The 19,169-nt window shown below is 41.3% G+C and overlaps 1 protein-coding gene across 1 annotated transcript in view; it reads right to left on the bottom strand.

Annotated features, from left to right (window-relative positions):
• Window positions 1–604: 604 nt before the first annotated feature.
• The window catches only part of kdm4b (lysine (K)-specific demethylase 4B), a 46,997-nt gene continuing 28,432 nt past the window's right edge, over window positions 605–19,169 (bottom strand). The window contains exons 10-21 of the mRNA XM_051947266.1: window positions 18,271–18,491; window positions 17,852–17,972; window positions 16,629–16,789; window positions 16,260–16,464; window positions 14,052–14,128; window positions 13,668–13,723; window positions 12,724–12,832; window positions 8,968–9,156; window positions 8,170–8,346; window positions 7,752–7,871; window positions 4,518–4,610; window positions 605–2,849 (exon numbers count right to left, since the gene is read on the bottom strand). Coding sequence (XP_051803226.1) covers window positions 2,316–2,849; window positions 4,518–4,610; window positions 7,752–7,871; window positions 8,170–8,346; window positions 8,968–9,156; window positions 12,724–12,832; window positions 13,668–13,723; window positions 14,052–14,128; window positions 16,260–16,464; window positions 16,629–16,789; window positions 17,852–17,972; window positions 18,271–18,491 — 2,063 coding nt within the window. The 3' untranslated portion in view covers window positions 605–2,315. The remainder of the gene's footprint in view (window positions 2,850–4,517; window positions 4,611–7,751; window positions 7,872–8,169; window positions 8,347–8,967; window positions 9,157–12,723; window positions 12,833–13,667; window positions 13,724–14,051; window positions 14,129–16,259; window positions 16,465–16,628; window positions 16,790–17,851; window positions 17,973–18,270; window positions 18,492–19,169) is intronic.

Here is a 19,169-nt window from a genome sequence, read left to right as displayed (position 1 = left end):
TTTCCATATTTTATAATTAATGTCATAACTGTTACATGCTGCATTTGAGACTTTTCTCTTTTTCCAGCCACGGTTGACCTGTTTCCATAGATGTTCCAGACTTTATTTTGTAGTAAATACAGTGAGTAAAAATGAAAACACCCTGAAACTGTTTAGGGTTCAGAGGGACAAATGTACTAAGAGACATGACTGACATACCAACGCAAACTGATGTAAGAACAGTTCTGGGAAATGCAGTCACTTCTTTGCTTCATCAGGCGACTGATACCACATCTCGACCAGGACACAGATGAGCGTAAAGACTAAAAGCAGAGACTCAATGGGTTGCGTGGCACCGTTATGGTGCAACAAGCACCATAAAGCCTTTGCTAGCATTTCTATCAATGCACTGAAGCATTCATTCATTCATTTAATTCACCGTATCCACACCTGCTTAGCTGATCTCGACTTACTTTCTAGAAAGTGTAAACTATCTCTTCATACTTCCAAACCGAGATATTACACATAATAATCAGATGACTTTCCATAGCTAGTCTGAGGACTTTCACCCAGAAAACACATGTCAAGTCTCTGGACAACTGAACACACAAAAACACAAAAGAGCTGGCGACTAGCAACCCACTTTAATCCCCATGATGTACGATTTTCTGGATGAACGTCATTTTGGATACAGGAACTCATCTTTGTTCCAACATTTCAGTTGTGGTGACAGGAAAAAAAAAAAAACAGAAAAGGGGAAAAGAAAGGTGTGACATTTACAAATTCCATTCACAATACAAGGCCCGTGGTATGTACAAGGTGACAGTGTTGGAAAAAGTCAGTCTGTCAGTAGTTGAGTTTCTCTGTAGCACCTCTGAAGCACAAAATGGCCGTACCCGGGAAAAGAAGAGCATGTAATTATCGGTACAAACTGAGTAATACGCCTGCAAAAAACTGCTAAAAATTAAGGTATTAATATTTTAGATCGGCCAAGTTTGTGAATTCAGTTCAGAAAATGAACATACAAAGGATACAATACAGTAATAGAAAAAACAGACAACAGTAACAATATACAATATTGATCTATACAAACCAAGAATGGTACAATATATCCAGATTTTAGGGTTCCTACATATATTCCTTTTTCCAGATACCTGGGATTTCCTAGACTCTCATTCATTTAAACCAACTTCACAGTTCTGGCCAGTTCAACTGCCAACAGGAGATATGTGACGTTAAACAGATGTCCCTCAGTGCAGAGCAAATGTGACAAGATCAGCAACAAGCTCCATGTGTCAATCATGAGTGAGCAATGTTTCTAGACTCTTCTGTTACATCCTTGACTGTGCGAAGAACTGGATGCTAAAAGTGAACTTATTTTCCACATGTAGGAACCCTGAGAGAGTTTTGGTGTAAAAAGTGGAGCCGCCAAATGACCATTTGAATGACGTCAATACATAAAGGTCTCATCTGTTAACTACTGTGACACGTCTTCACAAAAATTCAATGCATCCTGCAGACAAATCTACTAGTGTTTGCATTCAACATGTTTGTTCTATAACAAATAATTCTTTCAATATTTGACTAAGACATTTAAATACTGACTTCCCGCTACAATACACTTCTTTTTTTTTTTAAACCCCTGTGTGCCCATTTACCTCTTGCAATCCAACAAGAAAACAGCTTACTGAAAATATCCTGCAGATGGACAATGTGACACTTTTGTTCCACCAAACAGTTTCAAAGCCATGAGTGGCTGGATTGAAAAATAGATATCTTGTTGCTGGTTATTCGACTTAAAAAAAGAAAAGAGCAGAGTTTAAAGTTCACCAGGGCCTCAGTGCTGAGAGGTCAAAATAGTAATTAGCTTCCTGTAGAAAGAAAACGGAGTGTGCTGTTACTGAATTAATGCAACGAGGTATGGAGTTGATGCCACCCAGAGATGTATTTATATTAAGATGGCGGAAAAAAGCACAGCAGCTGACAAAAAACAAACAAAAAAAGCAAAACTGTCTAAAAAAAACAAAAAAACAAATAATAATAATAATCATAATAATAATAATATTAGAAATTAAAAAAGCCTTGTCCTCTTTCGCAGTTGCTTCAGAGCAGGCTAAAGCACCACTGCAAATACATTAACTCAAAAATAGAAAAGCAACATGCATTAAAAGAGTGCTCGTGTGTCCGTATCTTCTCCTGCTCCTGCTTTGAGCTCTCAGAGCCGGTGAAGGAAACTTTTGTCCGTGAATGCAGCACTCAGTAGAATCCACCTCCTTGAGCTTACTTCCTATTGGCTCCGCCTCCGTCGGCCGAGTAACGACATAGTGGAGTTGGATTTAATACAGGGGGCCGGAGCCATCGTCCTGAGGAAAATGTGAATGGAGGAGAGTCTCCATGTAGGAAACGTAGCCGGTGCTGGGCGTGTAGCTGTCGGACATGTGCTGGGGCGGAGGGGGAGGGGACGGGGCGGACAGCAGGGGGTCAGAGTTTAAGGTGGACTGGAAGGGGGTGGACTGTGGAGTCAGCGTGGGGTCCGAGGCCAGCGTCGTCTCCGTGAGAGCGTCGGTAAAGGTGGCGCCGGTGTCCATCGGGGTCTCAGCGTCCATCTGAATACCAGCGGGCGGTGGGGCAGCGGGGGCATCCTGCGGGGTCACGGTGGGTTGGGACAGAGGTTGTGAGGTTGGCGGTGTACTAACACTGAGTTCTAGTGATGGTGTTGCTGCCGGGGCCGAGGCCAGGGGGCAGGCCGGGGCATTAGTCGTCTCCATGGGGGCATCAGAAGGCGGAGCTGAGCTGGAGGGCAGACGGCGGCGTTTGGCTGCTTGAGCTTCATCTGCTGAGGAAACGTCGTCCTGTGGCACAGGGATAGCCTGAGAGCAGACAGACCCAGAATTAGACTGAGGACTCATGAGGATTATCAGGAGTTTTAGCATTCTGTTACCAGAAGCTGGTTGTCTGTCACGACATAACCACCGCAGGTCATCTGACATCACTACCTATTGTTGGTACGTACGTTTATAAAAAGGCTGTCTTGTGATTATTTTGTGCTAAGGAAGGGTTTACTTTTTCTGCAGTTCAGTGGTTTAATGCTACCTGAGCTAGCAGTTCAACAAACCAAATGAGGCTAATTTGCAGCTCAGAGAATATTTTAAATGACTGCTGGCATAACTATTGTGTTACTCTTTTTAGCCAGCTGAGCCCCTGAATTCACCAATTGGTTAGAAAATATAAAAAAACATCATAAAAATATTTTTAAAAAAGGGGACAGTTTAGACCATTTATCGTAACAAAACAGGAGGAAGAATTAACAGATTTCCAATTTTCCAACAGTCCTTGAATTAATTGCAAGTGACTTTTGGTATTGTCGAGAAAAAACAACAAAAATCTGAGCTTAAAATTGAGATATTTAATCAAAATCACTTTATTCTACATGTCTCATTTTAAAAATTAAAACTTCTGTGCACCTCAGTGCAACTTAAAGTCCATTTGTGATCGAGTTGCAACCAACAGTCATGAGCAAGAATTCAGCAACATTTTGGCTTTATTGCAGGTTGAGTTTATTCAGAGCCCAAAAATTCTGGCAAGAATTTAAAACATAATTATATAAAGCCCCCATTTGTTCCAGTATTGGTGAGACCTGCTCATTATAATTTTGTTGTATTACAAAAACAGACATTTTTGAGTTGTCGTTACTTCTAGAAATGGCTGTGCTGTTTCCATAGAGATGCATGATTTTATATTGCAGTGACAACAAAGGTGACAAGAGCAAAAAAAAAAAGGTCCAGAAACTGCTTGGAGTTTAAAAGGTTTTTTCAACTCTTGTGGATTCCTTGTGAGTGCTAGAGAATGTGTTTCTACAAAATCTAACAACGAAACTAGGCAGGTTTTAGCTTTCAAATGAGCCCTCTTATCATTGTAACAATTAGTTTATACATTAATTGATTATAAGGAGCTTAAAGTGTTGTTTTTCAGCACCTACTGATGCTTTGATTATTAATGCATATCTTAACACACATTCACAGATTGTTCTGGCAGCATTAGAGTGTGTTATATGTCCTGTTTTAAATGCTGTCAAGTTTTCCTCTAAGCTATATTGTGTGAATTCGGTCGAATATCTTTAAACTGAATCCGAATGGTCAAAGTCCGCCTGGCTTACTTCTGACACCAATGCTCATGGAAAGCATCTGTGGCATGGCCCTTACTGCTCTTTGTTGGTATCCTTCTGAAATTTGAATTCAGCTTTGACATTTGTACTTTTTTTCCACCGTCTAAAACGATATTTATTCAAACTAGCAGCCTACACATTTGTGCCCACTCACAGGCCTTCATCCTCTGTGGACTGCAGAGCGTTGGTAGTTTGAATTAATGGCTGCTTTAGCTGCAGCGACTTCTAGTCTTTTATTTAACAATACAAACTGTTGTTGGGTTGTCTTTTCTTACCATTTGCCTCTGCAACCAAATATCTTCCAAACAACAGTGTCTTGTCTGGTGTATGAGGGACGCTGCAGGGAGCAGAGTTTCAGTGTTAAAATACTCACAAGTCGGGCTCTGACCCTCTTGGGTAGTTCCTGGTCCAGCTGAAAGATCTCCGACTGCTTGAGCATCAGCTGACTCTGGTCCTGAAACTCAACCTGGACAGAGGAAATGAAAAAAAACAGATCAATCCAGCCACATTTCCAAGAGTGTCTTTCTTCAAGGCACAGTTTAGCACACATGTGAAGACAAGCACAAATATCCAAATACACCCAACTGTTAGAAGATTTACCTGCACGAAACAACATCATTCACACAACACAAGAGGACAAATGTGTATATAGTTGAAAAAGAAAAAAGAGCATCAGGATGGTTCCGTGAGTAAATTTTTCACACTTGCACCCAGACAGTCACAGGTTGGATCTCAGGCATAACAAACGGTTCCATCAACAACCATGTGCTCCTGTCAGGACGCCCTTGACCGCGACACTGAACCCCAAAGCTGCTCACTGACCGGAGAAGAGCTTCAGTTAAGCACGCTAAATGTAAATGTAGATTTAAAAAAAAACACTGAGCAAAAAAACAGGGACAAGGTCACAGTTGTGGCCGTGACTGTGACCAGCTGGAGGCTTGTTTTTAGCTCATTACAACAGAACTCTCGTCTGCAAGAGGCCTCTCGGTGCTGTAGCCGATGGGCTACAAGGAGACATGAAGGGAGTGCACTACGTTATAGAGCCGATTTACTTTCCGAAGAGGAAATGATTGGAAAAACTGACAAAAATTCAGTTTGTGGCGCATTATTAGATATGCCATCTGAAGAAACAAGACTGAGGCACTAAACAAAAATGGCTGGAGTGACTGTAAGCAGCAACCTGGAAGACTAGCTCAATATCTTTTGTTTTATCTCAGCCATTAAATGGTGTTTTTTTAAATACAAAGACGCAATGAAGCAGACAGAGATCAATGTCAAGTTCAATAAGTGATCTCTGGGCTAAGATGTAGCCTCTATAATCCGTTTGTTTTTTTTTTGTTGGTCGATGTGTGTATTTGTAAAACCAGAATCATGGCAAAATTTAACAACCTCACTGAACCTTGTCTGCTAACACGTTGGTGTGTGTGTGTGTGTGTGTGTGTGTGTGTGTGTGTGTGTGTGTGTGTGTGTGTGTGTGTGTGTGTGTGTGTGTGAGAATTTCAGGATGCTCCCTCTCTCTCAAAAGTCCCACAGTCATCATCTTCAATTCTGCATTTTCCACTTTGTAAGCGCTCTGCAGATTTGCTCCATAAATTCCCCAGAATGCACCAGTGATGCTGAATCTCTCCACTTTATGTTTTAATGCCACACTGTATCAAAATGCTCTCCCGTAATCGACAGGGGCAGCCGAGCTTCTCGCACGTTGATAAATGCCAAATTGGGGAGCCAAATCAGAGGGCGGTTACAGAGCAGCCTGTAACCAAAAGTTCAGCCGTTCACTCGCTTCGACTCATTCCGAAGGAGAGCATCAGATGAAAAATGCAAATGATGCCGTTGCTCCAAAGTGGTCGCCCAACAGTCTTCTCTGCCCCACAACTATGTAAAGCCGTAGTAAGAAATGATATTTACAGTTCGATTTGACTTGGAAAGCTTTAGACATCTGAAAGGTTTAGACATCTGTGTGTGTATGTAGCAGGACGGGACTTTATTTTGTAAAATGTAAAAACCTGAATGTTGTGTGATTTCTTTGAAAGTTGTCAGTTTGTTACATTGAATGAAGGTTTATTAGCATTTTAGTCATCAGCAGTGTTTGGAATCAAATGAACAATTAGTCAAATAAGCACTGATCACAAAATTAAAACTACTGACAGATGATGTGAATGACATTGATGACCTCTGTACAATGCACTGTTCTGCTTGGAAACTTTGCACTTCTGTGGATGTTACTTTTCTCCTCGTTGGTAAGTTTATAATTATGTACTCTTCTAAAGCTTAAACGACATGCTGCCAGAATCCACGTGTATCTTCTGCTTCTACCGTCCCAGTTTATATCGCGGTAGAACTTCAAGTTACATTCAGTTTCATCTATTTTTTTGTTGTTTGTGGGTCACGGTGGTAGAAGGTAAAACAGAATAAAACTTTAATTAATCCTCCAGCATAGAAGCATTTTTTTCCTCCCTTTCTCTTTCCTGAACACAGGAAAGAGAAGTGTCTGCTAACTAAAGGTGAGGGAAGATTGCTCTCTGCCTTTCTCTACTCCCCCAAGGGTTCCATATGTATGCAAAGGGAACCACACTCTGTCAGTGGAATCCTGTCATTTTTGCTTATTCTTCTTCCCCGTGGTCTCCAGTCGAACTTTTCTACAGTATGGTATAATTGTTTTTCTTTCTATTCCTTTATGTGACAAACTGAGATATAAGTGGCATTAAGTGAGTGAACCAAACTCCTGATATTTTACTGCTCAGTAGGCCTAAAACCAAAACAAAGTGGACCTTAACCTACTGTCAGAACGCAAACCAACCAGTGTAATAACTGAAGAAGTCTGGGGACACTCTTCAGAGCAGCTCAGAGAAGTCTTGTTGGAGTCATTTGCCTAAAAACAAACATTCTCTCCTGGAGAAGCCATCAGGAAATGTCGAGGAGCAGCAGATAGCGTTGATGTCAAAAAAAACAAAGCCTTCATTCTTGACATTTTATTTCATAGTTTCTAGACTTAGTTCATTAGTGCCCGCTTTCCTAAAGCAACTGAACACATTCTCTCGCCCTACTCACTAAACAGTTATCTTTAATGTCCAAAGATGTGTTTTTCATTTTCTTTACTGTGACTGGTAATGATTTGGTTATTGCTCAGCTATCACTCATGTGTTGGCAGTTGTTTGGTGGACCAACTTTTCTCCTGTTTGTTTCTTAGAATAAAGTCGAAGCTCAGTGAAATTCAGAATAAACTATGTTTGAGTATAAGACAGGTAAAGTTGATTCATTATTATTTTCTAAACAGCTTGGTATGATGGTGCCCCAATAATCCATAATAAGCGCATTTAATCATTTCATTTTTAAATAGTTTTAGTTGCTACATATTCGCACGCACTCCAGGTGATAATTAAAAACAGTCTTTTGAAGGTTTTGAAACAGCAGCTGTTCCTATTTCTCACCTCCCATTCAATAGCTCTTCCTCACAGAGATGCACATCCAGTCTGTTCAGAGACTCAGATTGTAACTTTCACCTTTACGCCACAAACATGATTGCCAAATCTCTAGCTAACTGATGAGGTTTGATCCCAGGTCTGTCTGTAAATGAATTAAGGCTAATAGTTGTGTTTTCCCTCACCTGGTAGAACTTGTGGGTGTGTTGTCTGACAAAGGAGGCGTTCAGGACCTGACCCTCTGGTGTGCTGACCACAATCAGCTCACCGGTGTCAGGAGGGCCGCTACGCAGGCAGTCATGACTCTGAAGGAGGAGGGAGAAGGAAGAGATGGAGGATGTGGGCAAAGAGGAAGAAAATGGAGAGGAGTGAAAAATGAGTAAGAAAGTGACGACAAGAATGCATGTGTTATTTGCTCCTGTTATCCAATGCAGTCAGACTGGAGAGTTTTCACTTCTCTCTGATTTGGAGTGATTGTTTTGATAAGTTTTAAAGTTCACTGCATAACCGGCTTTGGTATGTTACATTAGATATATAGATATAGTTCTTGCAAAGTTTTTAAGTACAATCTCTTTGTCATACATCGACTGTAACAGTACTCACTAATATGTTCTCTGGGTGCAAGTTGTCACAGTATGAGCCATCATCAAAGTTGACCTCGTAGTACGTCTGTGTTGCCATGCCAATGATGGTGCAGTGGTAGTACCAGGAGTCACTGTTGCGACCAATCACCCTTTGGCCCAGGGTCGGACTCTGTGGGCTTTTGGGCGCTGCTCGAGGCTTAAAAGAGGAAAAAAAACAAGAGAAAGGTCAGGACTGGCATGTAACTGGAAGTGTGTGTTCATTAAGAAATAACAGTCATGTTTGCTCATGATCCTTCAAAAAACTGAAATGTACGGGTGAAAGTCCAACGCCTACTGAAGAGGCACAGTTCACAAGATACTGCTGTCTATGGAATTCTATTGTCTCCATGTTTATTCATACAATGAGGTAACATTTTGACAGAATAAAGTCAAGGCACGAGTGTGTTCTATAAGGGCAACGTAATTCATTTTTCCTGATGGTATGTAAACTTAGATGAGTGGCTCTTCGCCTCAGTTTCTTTCACTAATTCTTTTACTTGCTGCTTAAACAACACTCAAACAAAGAAGTGTTCAGCCGAGTCACTACATGATGGAACTACAAAGGAGTAAATCGCTCCAGTGAAACCAGTCATTTTTCTTACACTTAAAAAGTGTATCCACTAAAACTGTTTCTCCAAAAGTAAAATATTTCATCTAACTTGGACTTTTGACAGCAGTTTTAACAAAGAAGTTACAATTTTACAGAATCTTAACTGTTGCAGGCTTCATTTTACAAAAAGATCCGCTTTAATGACCCATTTGGCTGATCTGCACTTACCTTTGGGGTTGCCCTTTTATGCTTGTGGCAGGTGACAGACACCACGAAGGGCCAGTCGGCAGGCGTCATGATCACGCCGGCAATCTGGGCGCAAGTGACGTGGAAGGAGGTGGCACAGTTCTCGTACGAGCACTGGATGCAGGCGCCACGGTTCTGATTAGGATTCTTTCCGTGGCAGAACACACATTTCTGCAAAGAAAACATGAAGACTTTTGTTGGTCTTTAATGCTAGAGGCTAAATCACCTCCACTTTGTCAGCTTATTTTTTACATATTGCATTGATGTTGACAATTTATTCATAAGAAACATAAGAAGCTCAGAAAACAGGCGTCCTAAAGAATGAACTGAATGCATAAAAATCACAACTGCAGAAAACTATTTGTAAAGAAGTTTAGTACCTGACCTCCTTAAACCTTCGCCCCTAAAGCTCCAAGAAAGTTAAAACGATTAAAACTGCGTTTTATCCACAAAACTATTTCCTTGTGCGAGTCTGGTACACCGTAAAATTGTAGTAATTGTAGGGCACCTCATGAAATGGAGATGGTGGAGGAATCAGCAGCTTCTCTCTGATCTTTGACACTGCTGGGTGCTCTAACAGGTTTCTACTCATTAAAAATAGAAGGGGTGTTTTCAGCTCTGCTCATAACATGCTTGTACAATCAAGCGTCACTAGTGGGGTGACATTTTCATTTTCTTGAACAACTTAACATTTGTTATTAGCAGCAGGTTGAACTGTCCCTTTGACATAAAAAACTATTTTTCAGTTGTTTTTTTTGCTGCATAATTTTTGGCATCTTTGTCTTCTGCTGTTACACAACCATCACAAGAGCTTTGCAATTCTCTGTTGGATCATTTTACTTTTCAAATCCCATAATTCCAGTGTGAAATTACCATCAGCCAACCAAATCTTTGCCTTTGGCAGGCTCTGTTGCACCGCTTTGATAGGCCCCCCCAAAACCATCATCCTCCATTTTAATTCACATCCCTCCATGTCTACAGTAGACATGCAGTTTTGTTCTTTGTCTTTACATCTTCCTTCCCCCAGCCCTCATTTATCCTTTGATTCAGTTAAAATTGAACGAACACGGGAGACAGAGATGAAAAAGCCCAACTAGACAAAAAGTGGAATCATACCCATTCAACACATGACAACACACTCTGATCTAACAGACTCGACCCATTATCCCCACAGCTTTGACAGCTGTTAACTGGAAACACTAACTATTTGGCTTATCTACCATTTCAAGCCCTCCATCTCTTTCCAATCCCTCACTCTCTCTGACACACATCTCTCCTCCGCCATCCTTCTTGTGTGTGTCATCCTGTTGAAAAATCACACTGTGAGCAGCTGTAATGCACCGCATGGCCGATCGATAGAAAATAAAAACCCTTTATTAAAGTGTCAATACTTCATTTTTGTACTGGTTCAGGGTAGATATTTCACCAGCTGCTGTGCTTCGTAGTTTCCAGCAGCTGGTATAGTTTTTCCACCGCTGACATCATAGGCAGGCGGTGACATGAAACCAGAGCAGCATGGAGGGAAAACAATGGCACCAACAAACACCGACTGTCTTTTTATTTCTACGGAGTATTTCATCCAGCTGTTTGCTAGATTTCCCATTTAATGTTCATTTCAAAAACAGTTCAAATGACATCAACCTCCTAAAGCACACTGCACACAAAGGCTGAATAGATTATTCAACTGAAAAACACACTCTTAATAGCATTGAATAAATGGAAGTATTTTTTGCATTATTTCATCGCCTTATTTATTTTTGGCACGTTCTCTTGACTTTATGCGTTCGTTAAAGTTTCTCTCCACCCAAGTGTGTTTTTCTTTGCACTTCTACTCAAAAAGTAAATCCAGCCTGGCATATTCCTCACATCCATCCACACCATCGAACTACTTGATCACTCTCTGCTTTTTCCGGTACCCACATCGAAACAGACTGAAAACCCCTGAACTGAAAAATGAATCAACACAGGAAATAACTAACTTTGCCAGCAAGTTGATTTCTTGCGATATTTGTGAGTTCACAAATCTCTCAAGAAACCATCTTGCTCCGCTCCCGCATTCACTGTTCGTACAGAGCCAAGTTGGCACGGGCCAATCACACAGCAGTATTCGTGTGTGGGGCGGGATATCCGGGTGTGAAGACGACACCAAGCGCCAGTAGATCAAAACAAACATGGCAACGGAGGACAACGATCGTGTAGATGCTGCTATTAAGTCAGTTTTAGCTGAATCTCGTATCGCTTCTTTGAAGGAAGAACAACGAGAGGCGCTTTGCGCATTTCTGGATGGTAAAGATGTTTGTGCTTTTTTACCTACGGGTTTTGGTAAGAGTTTAATCTACCAATTGGCTCCACTCGTTGTGAAGATCCCGCGATTGGCTAAAAACAAACCTGTCAGAGGCGGGACATACTGTTGCATTGTCCAATCCGTGCCTCTTTCCTCCGAACGGATTTACATGGAGCGGTCCCAGATTGATATTGTGGAGTACTATCAAGTACTACACAATTATTAATCTGGCTATTGCCAGGTTAGGAAATAACTGGCCAGCCAGTAAGTAACGAAAACAATAAAGTCACTGTTTTGTGCATGTAGCAGGAGAACGGACCTGGAACGGCAGGTGGAAAAACTGTTTTCAAGATTGTGTGATGATTTATTTAAGAAGCTTGCATTTCCAGGCTTGAGGCTGTTTTTTCACAAGAACTGAAATCGCTGTACCTCTTGGTGCAAGATGCAACACTACCTTTGGGAAAGGTACAACTTTTGAGGGTTTGAGCAGCGTTACTGTGCCTGAGAAATTCTGAAATAACTAACACAAAAGCAAACTTGTGTGAAATCTCTCCGTCCCTGAAACAGAATGCTCAAAGACGGGAGGGGGGAGGAAAAGAAAGCGCTGATTGCTGAACACGGTGCAATATAAACTGGTTCCAAGGGTGCGTGCTCACATTTGATCAGCCCAGCCATCCGAATCATTAGACCGCAGAGCTTCTTCTCACAGCCTTTTAAGAGGAGATGGAAGAAACCTGCTTTGACAGCACTCGGATGCAAATGTCACCCAGCTCGTCTTTGATAGATTATTCAAAGACAAGGGGAGGGAGGGAGGTGACATTATTTGTAGATTTGTGATAATGCACCAGCAAGCACTGCTATTGCCTGTGAAGTGGGATCGGGTGATTGGGGGCAGGGGAGGGGAGACTGAGGAGGAGGGATGCCAAGAGGAAAGGGAAGCCAGGGGACAAGTTGTGTTCAAAGACACAGCAGCAATGGGAAAATTGCCTCCTGCCCACGGGATCGATGCAGTTCATTTGGCGCAGTGAGAAATGACAGCTGATTATTCAGCCATTCCTCTTAGCACATCTGTTTTACCCCACATCCTCATCCGCTCGCATTAAAAAAAGAAAAGAAACGAGCGTTCCATCCACCAGGAAAGGAGGAAGGGTAGCAGAGAGAGTGACATATGGAGGCATTGAACAGGAAACTCGCTTAAATGTAGGAAAAGATTGTAGGATCAAGAAAACGAGATCAGGGATGAAGAGAAATATATAATGGTGAAGGAAGACAAAAGAAATTAATCGGCTGCAGTGGGCAGCGAGTATAGATGAGCTACACTTTCTCCAAACCTGGAGGATAAAGATAGTGACAGCAAAGAAGGTTTTTGCCAGATTTAAATGTTGCCCGTTTCACACTGAACTACAGTGTAAGAAAGATGTGTAAATCTTTTCTTTTCCTCTGCCTGAACTTACCAGATTCTTGCGGGTTTCTGGGACAGCGCTGACGTCCACTGGGTGCCTCTCAATAGCGTTGACGAAGCGAGCTTCAGCCACAGCAATGGCACAAATGACATGGACCCACCTGGTGACACAGAGACAGAAAAGGTAACATGAAAACTTCAGACTCGTACTGTACTCGTACTCGTACGTAAGATGTATTAACTAACCTAATCACTCAATGTAGTAACACTTGGAATTTAATTCTAAGTTGTAGGTCTCAAAAAAAGATCCAAGTCTCACCAGTCAATCATCAAAAGAGTCCAGGAGCCAAGTGTTCAGATACCAAGAAGAAAAGTGTTTATTCACACAAGTCAAAACACTGAGAAAAATCCCGGGAACCTTCTGACCTCTGGTCAAATCGCTCAACCTTTTATACAGTATGGGCCAGGTTTGGTCACTCTCCTGGCCCTTCCTTCTTTTACCTGTGCCAGCTTTCATTTTACACCATTAATACATAGGGTTAATTTTTAATGGTGTCTGGAACTTCCCTAACTCTCCAAAAAATAATGAGACTGAGCTGGCAATCCCTCAAAGGGAGAGACCCTCCCTTTGGCTTCATGTCAGCACAGTCCCATGCCTTCTTTATTTTTACCTTCGTTGTTTTCAGGTACAACCAGGTACAGCCAGGTTCACAAGTGCAATACAGGTCACCGTGACAGTACATCAGATTCAAACACCAGGTTCATAAGTGCAGCACAGGTCACTCTGACAATACATCAGATTCAAACACACACAGCTCTAAATTTGTAACACCAGTAGAGCAAAATATTACACAACAGTACGAGGAAAATATTCTGACATATACTATTATACAATACTATTTTCAGCATGATATCTTTATTTTCAATTGTCTCCTTGGAGTTTATTTACATTACTGAATTTACAACTAACATCCAAACCAAACATGTGGCACTAACCGGTTGTCTGTGGTAGTCTTCAGAGCTCCTCCTCTCAGGTTACAGAGGCAACACTCCTGTAAAACAGACAGAAAGTTAAGACTAAGTTAAGGCACAGAGAACAGAGTGATGCGGCTTATTTGTCGCTATAGCAAGCCAGTCTTTTCCTAAGTATTAATATAGTTTTAAGTTGTGATATCTGTTTGGCAGCATGATATAAGAACAACAGATATGACAAAATGTAGGTATGTCTACAAAGGCTCCACGTCCAGTCTACAGTACTGTAAGAAACATGTACACTTAATTCTTGAGACTAAACCCTATTAATCCTGGAGAAGAGCTGTTTTTCTACACTTGTGTGTGAGCCAAAAGATTTCTTTGGCTTCAGGTACAGCTACTACTCACCACTGTCCAGGCTCCTGCTGCACACCTGGAGCATGTCCAGGAATTACCGACAGAGTCTGGCTTCACACCGTAACAGCCTGCAAGGAGGAGACATTAATAACCTCATGTATCTCTGGAATAACATTTAGCATTTACCCCCATCTTTCCTGTCTTTCTAAAAATTGTTAAACATTTCATTCCCTTTTCTGTAAACCACAAATCTATTGTTAACCATTTTGTTCACACTTTCTTTATAACCCGCTCTATCTCACCATCTCTGTCTCCAGTTCAAGCTTCTGAACAAAAAGACCTGCAGGTTCGTGCAACACCTGGACAGGTTTGAATGATTTTTAGTGGGGTGTCCACTCCCAAACAATGAAGAGCAAAGGGATGGAGCCCAGAACTGGCAATTTTGACAGCAGATCTTTCTGCTTCATGTCTTCTTATCAATAGCAGCGCTGTTTCGCCAGCCGAGTCCAGCTCATCCCTGGATGACTAATGAACTGGCCTTGAAGGTGCTCCAGCTTTAGGGATAATAAGAACCCAGGAGGGTTGATGTGTGCGTTTCTCACTAGACGAGCGCGTGCAAGTCCATGTTGTGATTTATGTGTGTGTTTAGCTGGACACAAAACATCATTTTGTGCGGTTAGTTGGAAACATTGATATGCCTTTTTTTTTTTAAAGCATACATGATGAACGTACTACATACAAGTGTAAATTTTAAAATGTTTTGTCCAAACAGCTCATATCTGCACTTGGCAATAGAAACTAGAGCCGAGCACAGAGAGAATCCTGGGATAACTCACTCAAAGATAATGCTAACAAGCTGCCTATCCCTTCAACTCTCCTGCCCTTTGGTTCAACGGAAGCAAGATGCCCTTAAAAGTCAACTTTCTTGTGAAAAAATGATGAAGTGAGGAAAGGAGTGTAAATAAGAGCTAGGAAAGTTTATGGTGTGCTGCTTTCAGAAAGACCTTTGCGCTGCTTCAACAGCCTCTTAGCTAGTTTAACCCGAGTCAAGGAGAGTTAAACTAGAAAGCCTCACTGAGCATGGCAACAGGGGAATTGAGCAGACAGTTTGTTGCTCTGCTGTACTGGACTCTCGTCTTCTGTGCTTCCTATTTTTCCAACACTATTCTCGGAGGTCCAGGGGGGAAAAATGTGAACAGAGAGAAACAGTGAAATGTCCAGTGGAGTCTGTAAAGCTTGCCAGTCCGTGTATGGGTTTGTGTTATCAATCAAATGCTGTAGAACAGAATCAAATACAAGGTTTCTACAAAAATACAAAGACAAAAGACTTCTGAAATCACAAAATATTGTTGAGAAAAAGGAGCTTCAATGCTCAGTTTCACGCAGGCCTCTTTCACAACTGATGGCATGGCTGTTTGTCATGTTAACTACACTGTAAAGTCTTACACTTGGGTTTTTGAAATGTATGCGTGCAGTTACATCCATCCCCTTGTACAACAAATATGGAATATATAATTTATTATGCATATATAGAATGAATGTGTTTAAATGACAAATTAAAAGAAGTCTCTTAATAAGGTGTTGTATCATGATATGCCACCAGAACAGCTTCAGTGATCCTTGGCTTTGATTTTGAAATTGATCTGAAATCATTCTTAAAAAAAAAAAATCCCTCTTTTGATAGTTTGATGACAGTGGTGGAGAGAGCTGCCTGACATGTCAGTGCAAGATCTCCAATAGGTGTCCAGTTAAGTTAAGATCTGATGACTGTGAAGGCCATCCTAATCAAACCATTCAGTAATCCCTCATGCACTTTGGATGGGGCCATTGTCATCCTGAAAAAGGCCACTCCTATCAGAACAGGAATGTTTCATCATAGGCTAAAGACTCAGAAGATCTTTGTACTCTTCCCTCTAAATGTACTCAAACCATGCCAGTTGTTGCGTACTTTACCACCTATGTACTCTCGCTCTCTGTAGCTGTACACACACAATAACGGAAGCTGCTTCAGTAAAAGCTGTAATCAAATTCTCTTTGCTTGAATTCTTCCTGCAGCTGGAAGAGCTTTAACTTTTCATTATCAACAAGCAAACACTGCTGTGCTCAAATGTATTTTTTAAGCTTGTCTAAAAAGAAACCACAAAAACTAGTATACCTGAAGTTATTAATTTATAGCAAGGAAGTCTTAGCGAACTAGGCTGCCCTGATGTACCAACACAGGGACTGCATTCTCTTGTGTATTGATTGATTAATACTCACTGGCATGAGCCTGCATCTGGCAGGATGAACAGCGGATCAGAAGACTGGTTCCATCCTCTCCGATGTGACAGTTGGTGGGCGGTGGCTCCGTGTTTCCTGCTCCAACACTGAAACACATCTCTGGGACAAGTGGACGAGTCATGCTGCCATGGCGGGGAGGGGTGGTACGCTGGGTTTCACTTGCAACTGAGCCGTCTTTCTGCGGCTAAAGAGGTCGGATAGAAATAAGAACCCTTTAAAATGAAACTCTTAAAAAGCATTCATCAATTTGTCAGTTAGTAGTTTAAACGGTCAACTTATCACCCAACATCACCGGTGCTAATCTCCTGAACTGCTACTATGTACCTCTGCAGCGGTGTGTGGGTTTACCTTCGTGTAGGGACAGAAGAGTGAGCAGATAGCACAGTATGGCTGGAGGGCAGCCACTGCAGCATTAAAAGCCTTCTCTGCCAGGAAGTTGGGTGAGTGATTCTGCCACAGGTGCTCCTGTTTCTTCATGTCGCTATCCAGCGGCATGGGTGAGGACAGCTCTGTGTGTAAGAAATAGAATTATTACGGTGCTGCTGCTACAAAACATAATATCCACAATTAGAAGTAAATGACACAACATAAAGACAAGTGGGAAGGTTTTTCATTGGCAATAATTTGTATTTTGTAAAACCATATTAAATGTTTTTAGAGAATCTTTTTCATAAAAGAGTCCCTGCCAAGAGATGAGAAGAGCGCATTCTGTACACGGACAGTAACAACGCCACTCCTGATATACCTGGCTGATGAACACAAACAGGACAGGCTGTAATAATTTGCTACTCAAGGCTGAGAATCAATTTTACAGTAAAGCCCTGAAGCTACTGATCCAGACCGCTTGTTAGACCTGGACAGAAGGCAGGAAGATCTTTTCACAAGCTTCCCATTTAACAGTCTATTTTCACATCGCCTGCTTTCTCTCCCTCTCCTCTAGTCCCCCATCCACCCTTCTGAAGGACAGGCCCCGAGTCGGGTCCCCTGCTGCCAACTTAAAGTGACTTTGAAAGCAGGTAATTGGAAGTCATGATCCCTAGATCAATAAGTGTCAGTCAGAAAATGAAAAGAAAAACACGGAAGGGAGAGCAGGGAAAATAAGCCTTGCTGTCTTGATTTCATTATCCCCACAGGGAGCTTTAGTCCTGCTTGTTTTTCTTTCCCCAGATCAATAATCAAAACAGAAATGGTGTCTTCTTCAGTTTAAGCATCATGATGGAGAGAGCAAAGAGTGGGATAAATAATGAGGGAAAAAAATAGGGTTGGTTTCTTGAAAACCGTGTTTTGGGTAAAATGTGTTAATATTTTCTGCAGTTAAATTTAATGGTTTCCAAGGCAGCTAAATTTTGCTTTTCTTCCTTCTCTTCAAGGAGAAAATGAACACCGCATGACAGTATATATTTCTCAACTGACATCCAGATTTTTGGAAAATTCTTGTGCAGCTCAAAAAAGTAGGGTGAGTATTCTTCAACAGTTCAAATCTTTCTGTACAAGCACCACTCAGCCTAAAATAAGTAATAAATATTACAGTATTTAAATATTAGTCTGGTGTCAAATACAAAACCACATACCTTTGTCACCTTTAGGGTCTTGCTTGACGATGGACAGAGGGGAGCGCATGGGTGGCTTGCTGAGGGGGTGGCGGCGACTCTTTTTCACCTCTGTTGGCATTTTCATCTTGGAGTAGCTTGCCTGATAAAACAAGGTTGTGTCAAATGATCTTTTGTTTATTTATGTTCAATGTGTTGTAACCTCACAACACAAATGTCATACATTTATACTAGATGTAAGCCAATTTATCGTGCAATACTGCATTAATCAACACTGACATTCTGATTTGTTTTGTGTATTTAACTGATAATAGCAAATGTATGTGAATTATTGTAAGGCTGAATAAATTTGCTCTTCATGAGACAATTCAGAGGGTTAATTGTGTCACAAATCAAAGGAGAAATCTTTTGACTTTCAGTCTCAACTGGGTGGCACTCACGTCCATCTTGTTGTCTGCTGGGATGTCATTGTGTCTTGGGGATACAGTGCGTACACGACTGGCCGTGGCTTTCTTAGAATTATTGATGCCAGATGTAGCAAACTGCTGAAATGCTTCCTCAAATCCAGTCATGGCACTCTGGATATTGGAGATCTTCTTTGGCTTTTTCGGCTTCTTTTTCTCAACGTCATCTGTCAAGTTCTGTGGTTTGGCTTCTGGCTCTGGAAGAAAACAGGAGGGAAAAAAAGGTCAGAGGAGTATTAAAAAAAAAAAAAAACGGTGACAGACCAGATGAGCTACTGTGATTAAAACAGAAATGTGGATTCTATTTCTAATCAAGTTAAAATTGTTAAATTTACACTCTAGAACAGGGGTCGGCAACCTTTAACACTCAAAGAGCCATTTCGACCCGTTTCCCACAGAAAAGAAAACACCGGGAGCCGCAAAATCCTTTTGGCATTTAAAATGAAGACAACACTGCATACATCGCTTTTTTTTTTTTTACTTCTATGCCCTTGTTAATCAGTCGTGATTAATTAATTACAAAGCCTCTAATTAGATTCATTTTTTAAATTGTGTCCTTCCACTAATATTTATCTTACCTGGTTAATGTCATTTTTGCTCCTGGACCTCATATGTTACATAATGTTAGCTGGAAATCAATATTTTGCGAATGTCTATTTGACTTGTAAAATCTATTTATCTATTTATCTTAAGCTAATAACTTTTCTCCGGTAAGTCGCTGCCCTGTTTTCCAAGACGTTACTCCTCTGACTCTCTGACCTGCTGCCGTGTTCTTGCGTGTAACGTGTATCACCCTATCATGAGTACTTTTGACTCAAAGACAAGACGTGTCTTTCTTGGAGTGGAGCTTTAATATACAGGCTTGCCATTCTTGA

The sequence above is a fragment of the Acanthochromis polyacanthus genome, chromosome 4 (assembly GCF_021347895.1).
Source record: "Acanthochromis polyacanthus isolate Apoly-LR-REF ecotype Palm Island chromosome 4, KAUST_Apoly_ChrSc, whole genome shotgun sequence".
NCBI lineage: Eukaryota > Metazoa > Chordata > Actinopteri > Pomacentridae > Acanthochromis > Acanthochromis polyacanthus.
The sequence above is the reverse complement of the archived record's forward strand: the minus strand, read 5'-3'. Positions and strand labels throughout refer to the sequence as shown.